This window comes from Nicotiana attenuata, chromosome 5, assembly GCF_001879085.1.
Source record: "Nicotiana attenuata strain UT chromosome 5, NIATTr2, whole genome shotgun sequence".
NCBI lineage: Eukaryota > Viridiplantae > Streptophyta > Magnoliopsida > Solanales > Solanaceae > Nicotiana > Nicotiana attenuata.
The window spans coordinates 52372498-52386822 of NC_031993.1; the positions used below are offsets into that span (position 1 = coordinate 52372498).

Genomic DNA, 14325 nt, shown 5'->3' on the forward strand with positions numbered 1-14325 from the left:
CAATTTTGATGACGAAGGCGCATAGCCTGAGTCATGGTTCAACCGTAGTTGAACTTACTGGCGAAGGCGCATAGCCTGAGTCCCAGTTCAACTGTTGTTGAACTTGGTCGATTTTGATGGTGAAGGCGCGTAGCCTGAGTCCCAGTTCAACTGTTGTTGAACTCGGTCGATTTTGATGGCGAAGGCACGTATGAGTCTTGGTTCAACCGTAGTTGAACTTACTGACGAAGGCGCATAGCTTGAGTCCCAATTCAATTGTTGTTGAACTTGGTCGATTTTGATGGCGAAGACGCGTAGCCTGAGTCCCAGTTCAACTGTTGTTGAACTCGGTCGATTTTGATGGCGAAGGCGCGTAGCCTGAGTCCCAGTTCAGCTGTTGTTGAACTCTGTCGATTTTGATGGTGAAGGCGCGTAGCCTGAGTCCCAGTTCAACTGTTGTTGAACTCGGTCGATTTTGATGGCGAAGGCGCGTAGCTTGAGTCTTGGTTCAACCGTAGTTGAACTTACTGACGAAGGCGCATAGCTTGAGTCCCAGTTCAACTGTTGTTGAACTTGGTCGATTTTGATGGCGAAGGCGCGTAGCCTGAGTCCCAGTTCAACTGTTGTTGAACTCGGTCGATTTTGATGGCGAAGGTGCGTAGCCTGAGTCCCAGTTCAACTGTTGTTGAACTCGGTCGATTTTGATGGCGAAGGCGCGTAGCCTGAGTCCCAGTTCAACTGTTGTTGAACTCGTGTCGAATTTTGATGGCGAAGGCGGTAGCCTGAGTCCAGTTCAACTGTTGTTTGAACTCGGTCGATTTTGATGGCGAAGGCGCGTAGCCTGAGTCCCAGTTCAACTGTTGTTGAACTCGGTCGATTTTGATGGTGAAGGCGCACAGCCTGAGTCTTGGTTCAACCGTAGTTGAACTTACTGACGAAGGCGCATAGTCTGAGTCCCAGTTCAACTGTTGTTGAACTTGGTCGATTTTGATGGCGAAGGCGCATAGCCTGAGTCCCAGTTCAACTGTTGTTGAACTCGGTCGATTTTGATGGCGAAGGCGCGTAGCCTGAGTCCTAGTTCAACTGTTGTTGAACTCGGTCGATTTTGATGGCGAAGGCGCGTAGCCTGAGTCCCAGTTCAGCTGTTGTTGAACTCTGTCGATTTTGATGGCGAAGGCTCATGGCCTGAGTCCCAGTTCAACTGTTGTTGGACTCTGTCAATTTTGATGGCGAGGGCTCGTGGCCTGAGTCCCAGTTCAACTGTTGTTGAACTTTGTCGATCTTGATGACGAAGGCTCATGGCCTGAGTCCCATATTGTGGGTATTGAGTGCTGAAACTCGTTTTGGATTCGAGACCTTGAGCGGCTTATCCGTTGTCTTCCTAACCAGGGTATATAGGCTGTCTTGAGGCGACTCTCGACTCGAGATATCTCCGTGCCTATTTCTGACCGGAGCTCGTATCAGGGACGTGGGAGATGCCTTACAGAGACCTTCCCTTAGGAGGGGGGGGGGAGGCTTCTTCTTTTTGTTTGCACTATCTGAGATCGGAGAGAGAGAGAGAGGACTTAGATCTTGATTTGAGATCTTCGAGTTCCCCTTCGAGTTTGGCGTTTCTTTTCTTTTGGTCCAGGGAAGAACTACGCGATTTTGCTAGGAAATCCCCACAGACGGCGCCAAATTGTTTGACTCAAAAGTTATTACACACCTTATGAGTATAAAACAATACAAATAAATCACGGGCAAATCATAGCAAACCGTAATAATCCGTTGGACCAAATGAAGGAAACGAAAATAAGTACTCAGGATTAGGGGGAGAAACATTAGAAGCCTTTATTGATAATATTGGTTTGGTCTGCCTCTCCATGAAGAGGTTCAGAGCCTTACAATGGTGTTCCTCTTGCCCATAATTTGGGTATCGTTGTCTCTTTTTTCTCTCTCAATAGTGGTGAAGAAGAAGCCCCCCCTTTTCTAGGGTTTCCTCTCTTGGTATTTATAGCTGTGAGCTTCGTGAGCTGGCAATAAGTGGCCGTGACCACGTTGGGATTTCGCCTTCATGGTGCCGGATGGGCCATGACCTTGCTGATCGAGTCAGATGCGGGTTGAATATCGTTAATTCTGAGTGGTCGTGCCACTAATTAATCATGAATTAGCTTAAGACGGGATTAGCTTCGTTAATTATCGTGGGGTCGGATTCTGACCCATACAGATATCACATTTGATCTAATATTGAAACTAAAAACTAGCCCTACAAAATGAAGATCCAAAGTTACTGTTTTGGTCCAATTTGGGATCATCATTCTCTTATATTTCATAGCCGTTGCCCAGTACTTGCATTTTAAGCCATTTTTCCTTTGTTCCTTGTTCAGCACTGTCCCATGACCATGTACCTGTACCATTGTGCTCCTTGTGATATCCTGCATGCGTCCTACTGCATCAATCCTCTTAGTTATTATATAAGAGTAATTCCAAAATTGCTGAATCACATTGCACTGTCCAGTTGAGTGCAACATGAAAATAAAGTAATATTTCTACAACATGAAAATAAAGTACTCATTTTGTTGAACTGAAAGAAAATATTTTTTCTGCATCATGAAAAGAAAGTATTTTTTTTGTTAAAGTGAAAAAAATACTTTTTTTATATCATGAAAAGAAAATACTTATTTGTTGAAATGAAAAAAAAAACTCTATCTATAACTTGAAAAGAAAGTACTATTTTATTTAGGGTGTGGGAGGGGGTGGGGGTAGGGCGAGGGTGGGGTGGGAATGGGGCATGGGAGTGAGTTGGTGGGGTTTGATGGGGATGGGGAATGGGAGGAAGGTTGGAAAAAAGTTTTGAAAAAATATTTTCCCTTCCCTTGATAGGGAAAATATTTTCCTCCAATTAGAGAAAAATGAGTTCATGATTCTCAAAACATTTAAGCCAACCAAATATGAAAAAATTAAAAAAATATTTTCCGAAAATGTTTTCCTTCATACCAAACACACCCTCTATCTTTTCTTGGTTTTCCAATTGTTTCTCGATTTGCTTATACAAGGAGAAGAGCAAAAGCAAAACACACTGCAAGTAGAGCTGTCATAACCCATAGGTTGAGGGTCATGACACAATTTGCTCAAATTTATTTGATTGATTGGATAAAGATTAGCTACACTCACCAAACTTAAAGCCACGTTGTTGATGTTGTTTACTTGGAATATGATATATTAATGAGTTTGGAATGCTTATAAACAAACTAATTAAAATCGGGTATCCGTGTTGAGGTTTTACGTACCCTTATCAAGTATGAGTAGGTACCGAATATCTGTGCTGAAGTTTCAAGTATTCGTGTTGAGCACGGATAGGTACCAAATACACGTGGTAAAGTAATGAGGTTTCGAAAACTTGTGTAGAGGTTCCAAGTACCTCTGCTGATTTCGAGTACTCGTACATTCACGAATACGACTGAAATACGACTTGTAAACCTCAGTTGAGGTCCTATATTAAATTGGACTTGTAAACCCCATTTACTGAATACGACTTCAAAATTAGAATTTATTGAATGTGACTTGTGAATCGCATTTACTAATTGATAAAATGGGACTTACAAATCGCGTTTAGTGAATACGAAGTGTATGCAATCTCAACTGTTGAATGCGACTTATGAATCGCCAAGTTGGATGCTGATTGTGACTTGTAAATTGCAATTAGTGTCCGACTAAGGAAAGTCAGCACGAAGAGGCGATTATCAGGAGTTATTCATAATTATCATGAGCAATTTGGCCGAGGACAACCAATAATCGACAGAACACGTCGCTGAGCAGTTAGTCACGACCCAGATCGAGTATCACGAAGTAGTAGTAGCGGCTAGTTATGTATTGGGATCCTAGAGAGAATATTCCATTGAATATTCTCTGTATTTGTACTTTTAGGGTCCTTTGGGGGATGTCCCATATAAAAAGGAATGAGAGATATGACAAAGGGCATGTAATATTCTAGGTGATAAGAACTCTTTTGAAAAGGAAGCTCTCTAGAGAAATACAAAGAATATCTTTCTAAAGAGATTCGTCTTTTTGGATTATTCCTTGTCATTGCCACCAGATCCGAGAAAGTCTTCAATATTCTTATAGTTACTTGTCACTCATTATTGTTAGAGGAAGGAATCATCCACCTTATTCAATATTGGGTGAATCTTCCTCTTTATTTATATTGAGTTCCATTTATTGCTATTTAATATTTAACACTTCTAACACGTTATTGCATCCGAAGCATTCAATACACAGTGCATTAAATCTGCCTCATCCATTTCTATATCTCCCACATCGCTTATCTTAAACCTAAAGTTATTATATTTAACTAAAATTACCCCCTTGAATATCGATTAATTAGTTTAGCCAAAGATAATTATTTTTTGGTCAAACAATTTGGCGCCGTCTGTGGGGATTTTCTAGTTAAAATTTTAGTCTCTTCTGGATCTATGATCAACCAAAAAAAAAAACGCAAAACCCTTAACATGGCAGGTAATGGAGAAGAAAGGAGGAAGGCAGTAGCCGACCTCACCGCCAACCTCCTTAACACCATCAACGAGGTCTCCGAAACGGAGGGTGAGGATACGACACCAAACACCTCTCCTAGGTGGAACGGCTCACCCCTCCTCATGGTAGCATCACAACATCCCACGATAAAGGAGCCCCCACGTCCACAACGAAAGAAGTACCACCGACGGTGAAAAAATTGCTCGAGGCTTGGCTAACGAATGCGCTGACCAGCATCTTTGACAAACTCGCTCAAAAGACAATCGGAGAGGGCACAAGAACCTGCGTTGCACCAACAACAGTCGAACAACACGGCCCCCCTCCGCTCGCAGCAGGTATCACTCACAATGTTAATGATGCAGGTAACGACGCCCTCGTATCCATCTTGAGAAAAATAGAAGAGATGGAAAACGAAAACAAAACGCTCTGATATCAAATGAAAGAGCACCAAGAAAGGGTAGACAAAATACCGGGCGCCCTAAAACTCTTGCCAAAAAGAGACGCTGGCCGGTTCGTCGAGCAACCGTACAGTGACGAAGCCGCACCATATACCACACCTAAAACCTTCAAAATGCCTCCGTACCTAACAATATACGACGGCACGACAGACTTTGAGGATCATGTGACTCACTATGTCACCGCAGTAAAAGGCAACGACGTCGCCAAAGAGAAAGTACCCTCCATCTTATTGAAAAAGTTTGGCGAAACCCTTACCGGGGGTGCGTTAGCTTGGTATTCACAACTGCCTGCGCGTTCAATTGAAATATTTGAGGAAATGGCCTACAGGTTCTTAACGGCCCATGCCAGAGCCAAGAAGGCGGAGGCAAGAGTAAATGATATATTTGCCATCAAACAATCACCCGGAGAGGGGCTGAGGGACTTCCTTGCTCAATTTAACCGCGTAAGGATGACCTTAGCAAACGTATCGAAAGGAATTGCCGTGGCATCCTTCCAGAACGGGCTGAACAGAAGCGGTTCAAAGGCGACCAAAAAGCTACTGAGCCGGCTTATGAAATATCCCCCAACCACTTGGGACAAAATACACAATGCCTATTGAGCCGAAGTTCGAGCTAACGAAGACGATCTAAATGGACCAACCCAACGGCTGACCTCGGTACAAGCCGAGTCCAGAAAGGATCGAAGAAACAACAACAGAAGAGATCTAGCAGGCCCCCGACCCAACCGAGAAAGACATCAACCTTACATCAGAGGCGCCCTCATGCCGCCTTCCCGTCACGACAAAGGCCCATCTAGGCCGCGAACAGGGACTTACTGAAACGAGAGAGGTATGCCTCCCTTACTATCTGCTCACAATTTCTGTGTTTCTCCCTCAGAAATAGTCTATGCACTGGAGAAGCTCGGCCCAAAAGTGAAGTGGCCGCAGAAGATGGGGTCTGATCCGAGCACTAGAAAGTCAAACGCCCTCTACGAATTCCATCAGGAACGGGGTCACAAAACCGAGCATTGTATCGCCCTGAGGCAAGAGGTCGTGAACATGCTTCACCAAGGGCACTTGAAAGAGCTGATGAGCGACCGAGGAAGAGCCAACTTCGCTCGATGATGTGAACAGCACCGGGGCCCACCAAAACCACTTTCTCCGACTCGAACCATTCAAATGATCATCGGAGGGGGTGACGACGCTTCGATCAATAGCGTGAAGTTACCACCACCCACAAACTCAATTGATCGATCACTCACGAGCGGTATGACGAACTCGAAGAAAGTATCATCTGTGATAAGTCTGATACCAACAGTTTGGTTTTTCCTTACTATGATGCTCTTGTTATCACTTTATGCATATTAGATACAGATATGAGACGAATTATAGTGGACGATAGGAGCGGCGCTTGCATTATCCACCCTCGAGTACTTTCACAGATGAGACTCGAGGATAAGATAGTGCCACGCTGCATCACACTAACCGATTTTAACAATGCAGTTGAGCGAACCTCCGGAGAAATCACAGTCCACGTCCTGGCCGGTGGCGTCACCCTGGAAACCACATTCCACATTACGGACCAGGACATGGTGTACAACACATAATAGGTCGGCCTTGGATACACGCCATGAAGGCCATTCCCTCCAGCTTGTACCAAATCATCAAATTTCCCACCCCATGGGGAGTACACAGCGTTCGAGAAGAACAACGCACTTCCCGGGAATGCTATCGCATCGCCCAGGATTGCACATACACCCAACAGATGAAGGATAAAGCTAAAGAAGCATAGCAATCAATGGGTTCGAGGTTGAGCGGTGATGAGAAGAAGGACGTGATCAAAGACCCCAAAATCGTAGAAGCCACAAGATCAACTGTAGAAGATCTCGACCCCGTCCAACTTGATGATAACGACCACAGCAGGAAAGCTTACATCGACCACAAGCTTCAAGAACTAGGTAAATCCCATCAATTCTTAAACAGTAACGCAGACTTGTTTGCTTTTTCCCATGCAGACATGCCAGGTATCCCAAAGGAGATAGCGACCCACAAGCTGAACATTGACCCATTCTACCCCCCGATTAGACAAATTAGGCAGAAGTTCAATTCCTCCATAAACGACGCAGTCCGCGAAGAGGTTAAAAAGTTGTTAGCAAACAGCTCCATCAGAGAGTCAAAATACCCCCAATGGGTCGCCAACGTGGTCATGGTGAAAACGAAGAACGGAAAATGGCGGATGTGCGTGGACTTCACAGATCTAAACAAAGCCTGCCCAAAAGACTCATTTCCGCTTCCTCACATTGACCAGCTCCTTGATGCAACGGCCGGGCACGAGCTGCTAAGCTTCCTAGACGCGTACTAGGGCTATAACTAGATCCTCATGGGGGAGGAAGATCTGGAGAATACCACCTTCGTCACCCACTAAGGATCGTATAGCTATAGGGTGATGCCTTTCGGATTAAAAAATACGGGGCGACGTATCAAAGGTTGGTGACAAAGATGTTCAAAGATTAACTCGGCAAAACCATGGAAGTCTATATAGATGATGTGTTGGTCAAGTCCAAAAGGAAAGAGGAACACATCGACCACCTAAAAGAAGTTTTCGACATATTCGGGCGATACAGAATAAAATTGAATCCTGAGAAATGTGCATTCGGCGTGACCTCAGGGAAATTCTAGGGTTTCTTAGTGTCATAATGAGGTATCGAGGTCAACCCCGACCAAATCAAAGCTATAGAAGGGATACCAGAGAACTTAACCAACAAAAAGCAGGTTCAAAGGTTGACCGGCAACATAGTCGCCCTGTCGAGATTCATCTCGCGGTCCTTCGACAGGTGCCATAAGTTCTTTGGCATACTAAAAAAAGACAACGACCTCCAATGGACCGCCGAATGCGTCGACGCCCTGAAAGAACTAAAGGCCTACCTATCGTCGCCCCCACTGCTTTCCAAAGCCAAACTTGGAGAGCGCCTTCTCGTCTATCTGGCAGTATCAGAAGTGGCGGTGAGTGCAGTCTTGGTCCGAGAAAATAAAGGTAATCAATCTCCCATCTATTACATTAGCAAAACTTTAGTCGACGTCGAAATGAGGTACCCCCACCTCGAAAAACTAGCTCTGGCCTTGGTCGTAGCTTCACGGAAGCTTAGACCTTACTTTCAATGCCACCCCATCTCGGTAGTCACGACTTTTCCCTTAAGAAGTATTTTGCATAAGCCTGAAATGTCGGGCAGACTGGCCAAATGGGTCAGAGAGTTAAGCGAACATGATATCACATATCAACCGCGAACCGCGATAAAGTCGCAGTACTAGCTGACTTCGTCGCCGACTTTAGTGCAAAAATAATGCCTGAAGTCCAAAGAGAAGCTGTCAACACCTCTCCTCTGATACAAGATCTATGGATTTTGTACACCGATGGCGCATCTAATGCATCAGGGTCCGGACTGGGTCTCATGCTCGAGGTCCCGACAGGCGAAGTAATTCGCCAGTCCATTAGATGTCCGGACATGACTAACAATGAGGCCGAGTACGAGGCAGTGATTGCAGGATTAAGACTGGCACTCAAGTACGGAGCAAGACGGGTCATCTTACGCTGCGACTCTCAGCTCGTGGTCAACCAAGTCACAAGGACTTTCCAAATTAAAGAGCAAAGGTTACAGAAGTATCAGGCCAAGATCTGCAGGCTGCTACCTGAATTCGACGAGTGCCAACTCGACCAGATCCCTCGAGCACAAAATATCGAAGCAGACGGCCTTGCCAAACTAGCGGCAGCTACCAAAAACATAAACCTAACTTGGGACTGGCGCAATCATATTGTTGCATACTTGCAGGACGACGTGCTCTGATGATAAAAAAGAAGCTAAGAAGCTTCGAATGCAAGCGGCCTCGAACCAGACACGGCGCATTCCAGAAAAAGTCCATGAAGGACACTACGGAGCACATTCTGGCAATCGGGCTCTGGTTAGATGTCTCATACGAGCAGGCTATTACTGGCCCACCATGAAAAAAGAGGCCGCTGACTTCGTTAGAAAATGCGAGCAATGCCAAAAATACGCCCCCATGATCCACCAAGCAGGTGAGCACCTCCACTCAGTCACCTCGCCATGGCCTTTCATCAAATGAGGGATGGACATCGTCGGCCCCCTCCCAACAGAGCGAGGTAACATAAGATTTTTTTGGTTTTAGCTGACTATTTCTCTAAGTGGGTAGAAGCAAGAGCATTCGCCCAGATACGCGAGCAAGAAGTGATCGCCTTCATATGGAAGAATATTGTGTGCCGCTTCGGCCTCCCCAAAGAAATCAGTTGTGATAACGGACCCCAATTTACAGGGAAAAAGATCGTCGAGTTCTTCGAGAAATGGCATATCAAAAGAATAATCTCCATTTGGTACCATCCCGCAGGCAATGGACAAGCGAAATCCTCTAACAAATCATATTGAACATCATGAAGAAAAAGCTCGAGAACGCCAAGGGGCTATGGCCGGAACTACTGCCGGAAGTGCAATGGGCATACCGTACAACGCCAAAACCGAGCACAGGAGAAACACCCTACTCGTTAGTCTATGGGACTGATGCAGTAATACCAGTCGAGGTCGAAGAACCAAGCCTGAGATACTCCCAGGAGAGCGGGTCAAGAAACGACGAAAGCAGAAAGCAAGACTTTGACGAAGCCGAAGAACGAAGAGATATGGGTTATATAAGGATGATCACCCAAAAACAACAGGCAGAACACTACTACAACAAAAAAGCTAAAGTCAGACCACTCAAATTCGGGGACTATGTACTCAAGGCCAAAACACAGGCAAGCAAGGACCTTCGAGAAGGCGAACTGGGAACAAATTGCAACGGCCTTTACAAAATCACGGTAACAACAAACAAAGGGTCAGTCGAACTGGAAACGATGGATGGAAAACCACTTCCAAACAACTGGAACATCACCCACCTCAAGTACTTTAACTTTTAAGAAAAAATGTTCTCCTAGTCGTACTCTTTGTCCCAATTGGGTTTTCTCGGGAAGGTTTTTAACGAGGCGACAAGGAGGACGTCTCAAGTTAAAGTACGAGTAGGTGAAGGCACAGAATGATCAAACGTTGGTACAAAATCACAGAAGATACAGGATCAATTATTTAAGGAAAACATCAGTAAGGTAAAAGAGGTTCAATCAAGAGAAATTAGTGACGAATTTCTTAGCCTGATTAAAGGAATTTCGAAAATAAAACTTTGAAAGGGAAGCTTATATATAAGCATGCAGTTCAAAACAAAAAAGAACAACGATAGTTTTTTTCCATAATCATAGGCAAATAAGTTCACAAGTTCGATTACAGACTCGTCATGAGTCTATAAACCTAGGGTTTCAGAGTGAAACCCTAGTGTCTTTCACTTCAAAGAAAAGTGAGCCCCCCAAATCTTAGGGTTTCACATGGAGTCGGAGGTGAGGGAATCGTTCAAAGTCACAGAGATAGGCAGATATGCACAAACAGAAGTAAGAGGAAATTACGAGTTTTAAGACGAAGGTAGGCAAGAGCATGATCAACAGAACTCCGAAACAAAATCAAAGCATGAGCTTAAACACATGTGCAAAAGCGAGTCAATAACCTAGGCTAACATGTGAACAAAAGAGGTAAAAGAATCTCCGTAAAAGATCCGGTAAGAAACACAAGAGTAGGCTTGAACATAACAAGGAATAAAACAACGAGCATGAACACACATAAAAAGAGTAAAAGAATCAGAAACATTTAGAAACCATTTTCAGAAAACCCTAAAAAATAGGATTCGAACAGTTTTGAAAAGGGAAATTGGGGAAAAACTCTAAAATGGCACACACAGCGTAGATCTAGCATAGATCTAGACGAATAAGCGAAAAAGGAACCTCGATTAGGCTAGGGTTTCTGAGAACCCAAAAGGACGAGAAGGCATGGAAGTCTCGAGAATGGTTCTGAGCTAGCAAAGTCGAATCCAGGCTCGAGAGGCTGAGATATGCCGAAGCAAAGCCGGAAACGGCCAAAGAAACTCGAACCAGCCAGGGTCTGGATGAAGACCTTCGAGGTCTAGCCTCGAATCTTCAATGAGCAAGCGTGTGAGAGCAGGAGATGGTGGGTAGAGGTTGTCCATAGCTAGATAGCCATGGATTCTAGAGGTAGGTGGATATTAGGGTTTCAGAGGTTGAGAGGGTTCGAGAGAGATGAGAGGAACCAGAGGCGGCGAATTTGGAGAATGGGGATAGGGTTAGAGTTGTTTGGGAATTAAAATGGTAAGGAGGAAATGTGGCCGTTGATCATTTTGATCAACGGCCTGGATCAAAAGGGAGTCGGGCGGGTAAAAATAAACGGGTCGTGGGTCGGGTTAATTAAGAAATTGGGTAGGGAATTTTGGATCTGATTTGGGCTTAAGATTGAGGTTAATTTCGGGCTAAAATTGAAATGCAAAGGGCTAACTCTTAAATAGCCATTTTTCCCTTGTTTTAATTTATAAAAAATAGCAAAATAATTTTTGGAAATAAATCAAATGTGATAAAATGATTAATGATACATAATTATCAAATTAAAACTACTGGAGTCAATTTTATAAATATAATTACAATTGAATCTTTAAAGAGGCTAGTATTGCAATTTAGTTTTAAAAATACCAAATGAATTTGTAAAAATATGAAAAAATCATGTTAGCTATGTTTTGAAGTAAATATGAGAATAAAATAAATCGTTCACCAAAATGGCAAATTTTGGGAATAATTATTGGATTTTATGGTATAAAAATAGGCAATAAATTAGTTTAAAAAATCATCGAAAATATCAAAACTCATGGGTGTGCTTATATATGCACAAATATGCTATTTTGCAAGTATTTTGGGTTCGAAAAATACATAGGGAAAAATTGGGTATCAACATCCAGTACCTTACTTAACCGACTACCAACATAACATCTCTTTCTTACTGTACTTTCATTGGCAAATGGGCCAAACGGGCCGTCATGGGCTAGCCAGAATAGACATAGGGGAAATACTCAATATAGGACGACCCAACCTGATATATAAAAAAATTATAAGTGTGACATACGGGCCTATAAGGCCAATATTATCATTTGTAAACTCGAAACATAGGCCGGTAAGGCCATACAAGCATCTGTATACATGAAATCTGTCCACAAGCCTCTAAGAGTACATACTTATCATAAAGGTTGGGACAGAGCCCCGCCATACGAAACAATACGTGTCTAAATCTTACTGACCAAACAAGCAACTTCGGAGCAAATGGAGCACACCAACATCTTCTGCTGAGCTGATAGCCTACTTGGATAACTCTCGACCTGTCTATCGGGACTAGCGAGCATGAAACGCAGCGTTTCCAGGCAAAAGCGACGTCAGTACGAATAATGTACCGAGTATGTAAGGCACATAAATAAGTACATAAAAGACGTGGAAGAATATAGAGTACATGACTCAACCTGTAAGTCTGGACAACTCTCTAAATCATGAAATACTTATAGTGTCATGCATATGCATATGAATATCATGTCGTGCATAAGTACATGTGTTCATAATATCCTCAAGCCTCTGAGGGCATCCCATCATATCATCTCGGCCACTGTGGGCAAAATCATCAACATATACCGGTTGATCAGGTGGAGGTGCGTATATAATGCCTTAACCTTTTCCCATATCCCACATACATATAATATACATACATATATATGCGTATATAATGCCATCTGGTCATGGGTCAATGTACATGTATAAACGAATGGAATACATGAGAATTATGTCAATAAAATCTCTCGGCATGCCATAAGACCATTATGCCTTTGAGTAATATCATGAAGTAAACTTTTTCAACATATGTATTAATCTGAGACCCATGAACTGAAGATGTAATAATAAGACACATGGGAATTCAAGAACATAGGCAACTCTAATACTTCTATGAATAGAGTCATTTATGGAAGTTGTGCATTTGCTCATTTCGATCGTGTTGTTTAGATCATGCCAATAGGAAAGAAGGGATAGCCTTGACATACCTGAGTCGATTCTCTTGACAATCCCTCTTACACACGTCAATTGCGACAACACGTAACGACAAGATTGGAGTAGGGAAAAATCTGTATGATAGTCTTGAGAAAGATTGCACCGTACTCCATTATAATTGGCCAATCTCACGTTCTGATATATGACTCTCATATTCTTAAGATTGAATATGTGACTTTAATGTTCTTAGGACTTAAAATGGCCCTCCTTTATTAAAATGGATATGTACCTACGTTCTTAAGACTTAAAATGGCCCTCCTTTATTAAAATGTGTGTGACTAACGTTCTTAAGACTTGCCAACTCCCACATCTCAAATTTTTCCACTTAATCTAATGACTTAAAGAGTCACAATTCTTGGGGGTGGCTTGCTGCCACATGTGGAAGGTCTAACTTTATCCAATTCTTTAATTAATTACCAAGTAATTCCTTAATTAACTAGGTAATCTCCCATTATCCAATAATTAATTAATTACCCACATAATTAAAAATTATCTCAACTTACTTAAAATTCTACTCAATTTTACATACCTTATACACCTTACTATCATGGTCATGTAGTACTTGTGTGGCACTAGTCCATAAATACGGGGCATTATAACTTGGACCATATTTTATTCCAGATTTCCAAACTTCGACGAAACTCATTTTCTTCTATTTGCTTACCTTCTCTCCTTCAAGGATAATACTCATCACGTGTTTGAAATAGCATAATGCTTATAGTTCCAAAATAGTCTCATTCCCAAACCTGCATCGATTAACTTACGACAAAACTTTAACGTTCAAAAATGCGGGATGTAACATCTCATTTCCGAGCTTCCATTAATTTATTTATGGCGCACTTTCACGTACGAAAACATGGGGTGTAACATTTTCTTTCCCAAATAGAGCCCAAAAATATAAAACAAGCGCTGAAAGATGTAGACTGGATCACAGCTATGCAAGAGGAGCTGCACCAATTTGAAAGGAACAAGGTATGGCACCCGGTTCCTCGACCTGCTGATCGAACCATTATAGGAACTAGGTGGGTATTCAGAAACAAACTTGATGAGTTTGGAAATACAACAAGAAACAAGGCAAGGCTTGTGGTTCAAGGCTACAATAAGGAAGAAGGGATTGATTATAATGAAACATTCGCCACTGTAGCTGAATGGAAGCCATTAGAATTCTGATTGCCTTTGCATCTCATATGGAGTTCACACTGTTCCAAATGGATGTCAAAAGTGCATTTCTAAATGGATATGTGAAAGATGAAGTCTATGTCAAGCATCCTTCTAGTTTTGAATGCCACGAGCATCCTGATCATATGTTTAAACTGGATAAGTTTTAAAACAGGCTCCCAGGGCTTGGTATGAAAGGTTGTCAAAATTCCTACTGGAAAATGGCTTT

At 42.8% G+C, this 14325-nt stretch overlaps 1 protein-coding gene across 1 annotated transcript; it reads left to right on the forward strand.

Annotated features, from left to right (window-relative positions):
* On the forward strand, positions 8266–8766 carry LOC109226223 (14.7 kDa ribonuclease H-like protein). Its single transcript, XM_019391017.1, has one exon. It carries the CDS (start codon positions 8266–8268, stop codon positions 8764–8766), a length of 501 nt encoding a protein of 166 aa, XP_019246562.1.

Bases quoted from the DNA above. Each gene is read 5' to 3' on its own strand.
- LOC109226223 (XM_019391017.1), top strand. From the start codon at position 8,266: ATGCCTGAAGTCCAAAGAGAAGCTGTCAACACCTCTCCTCTGATACAA.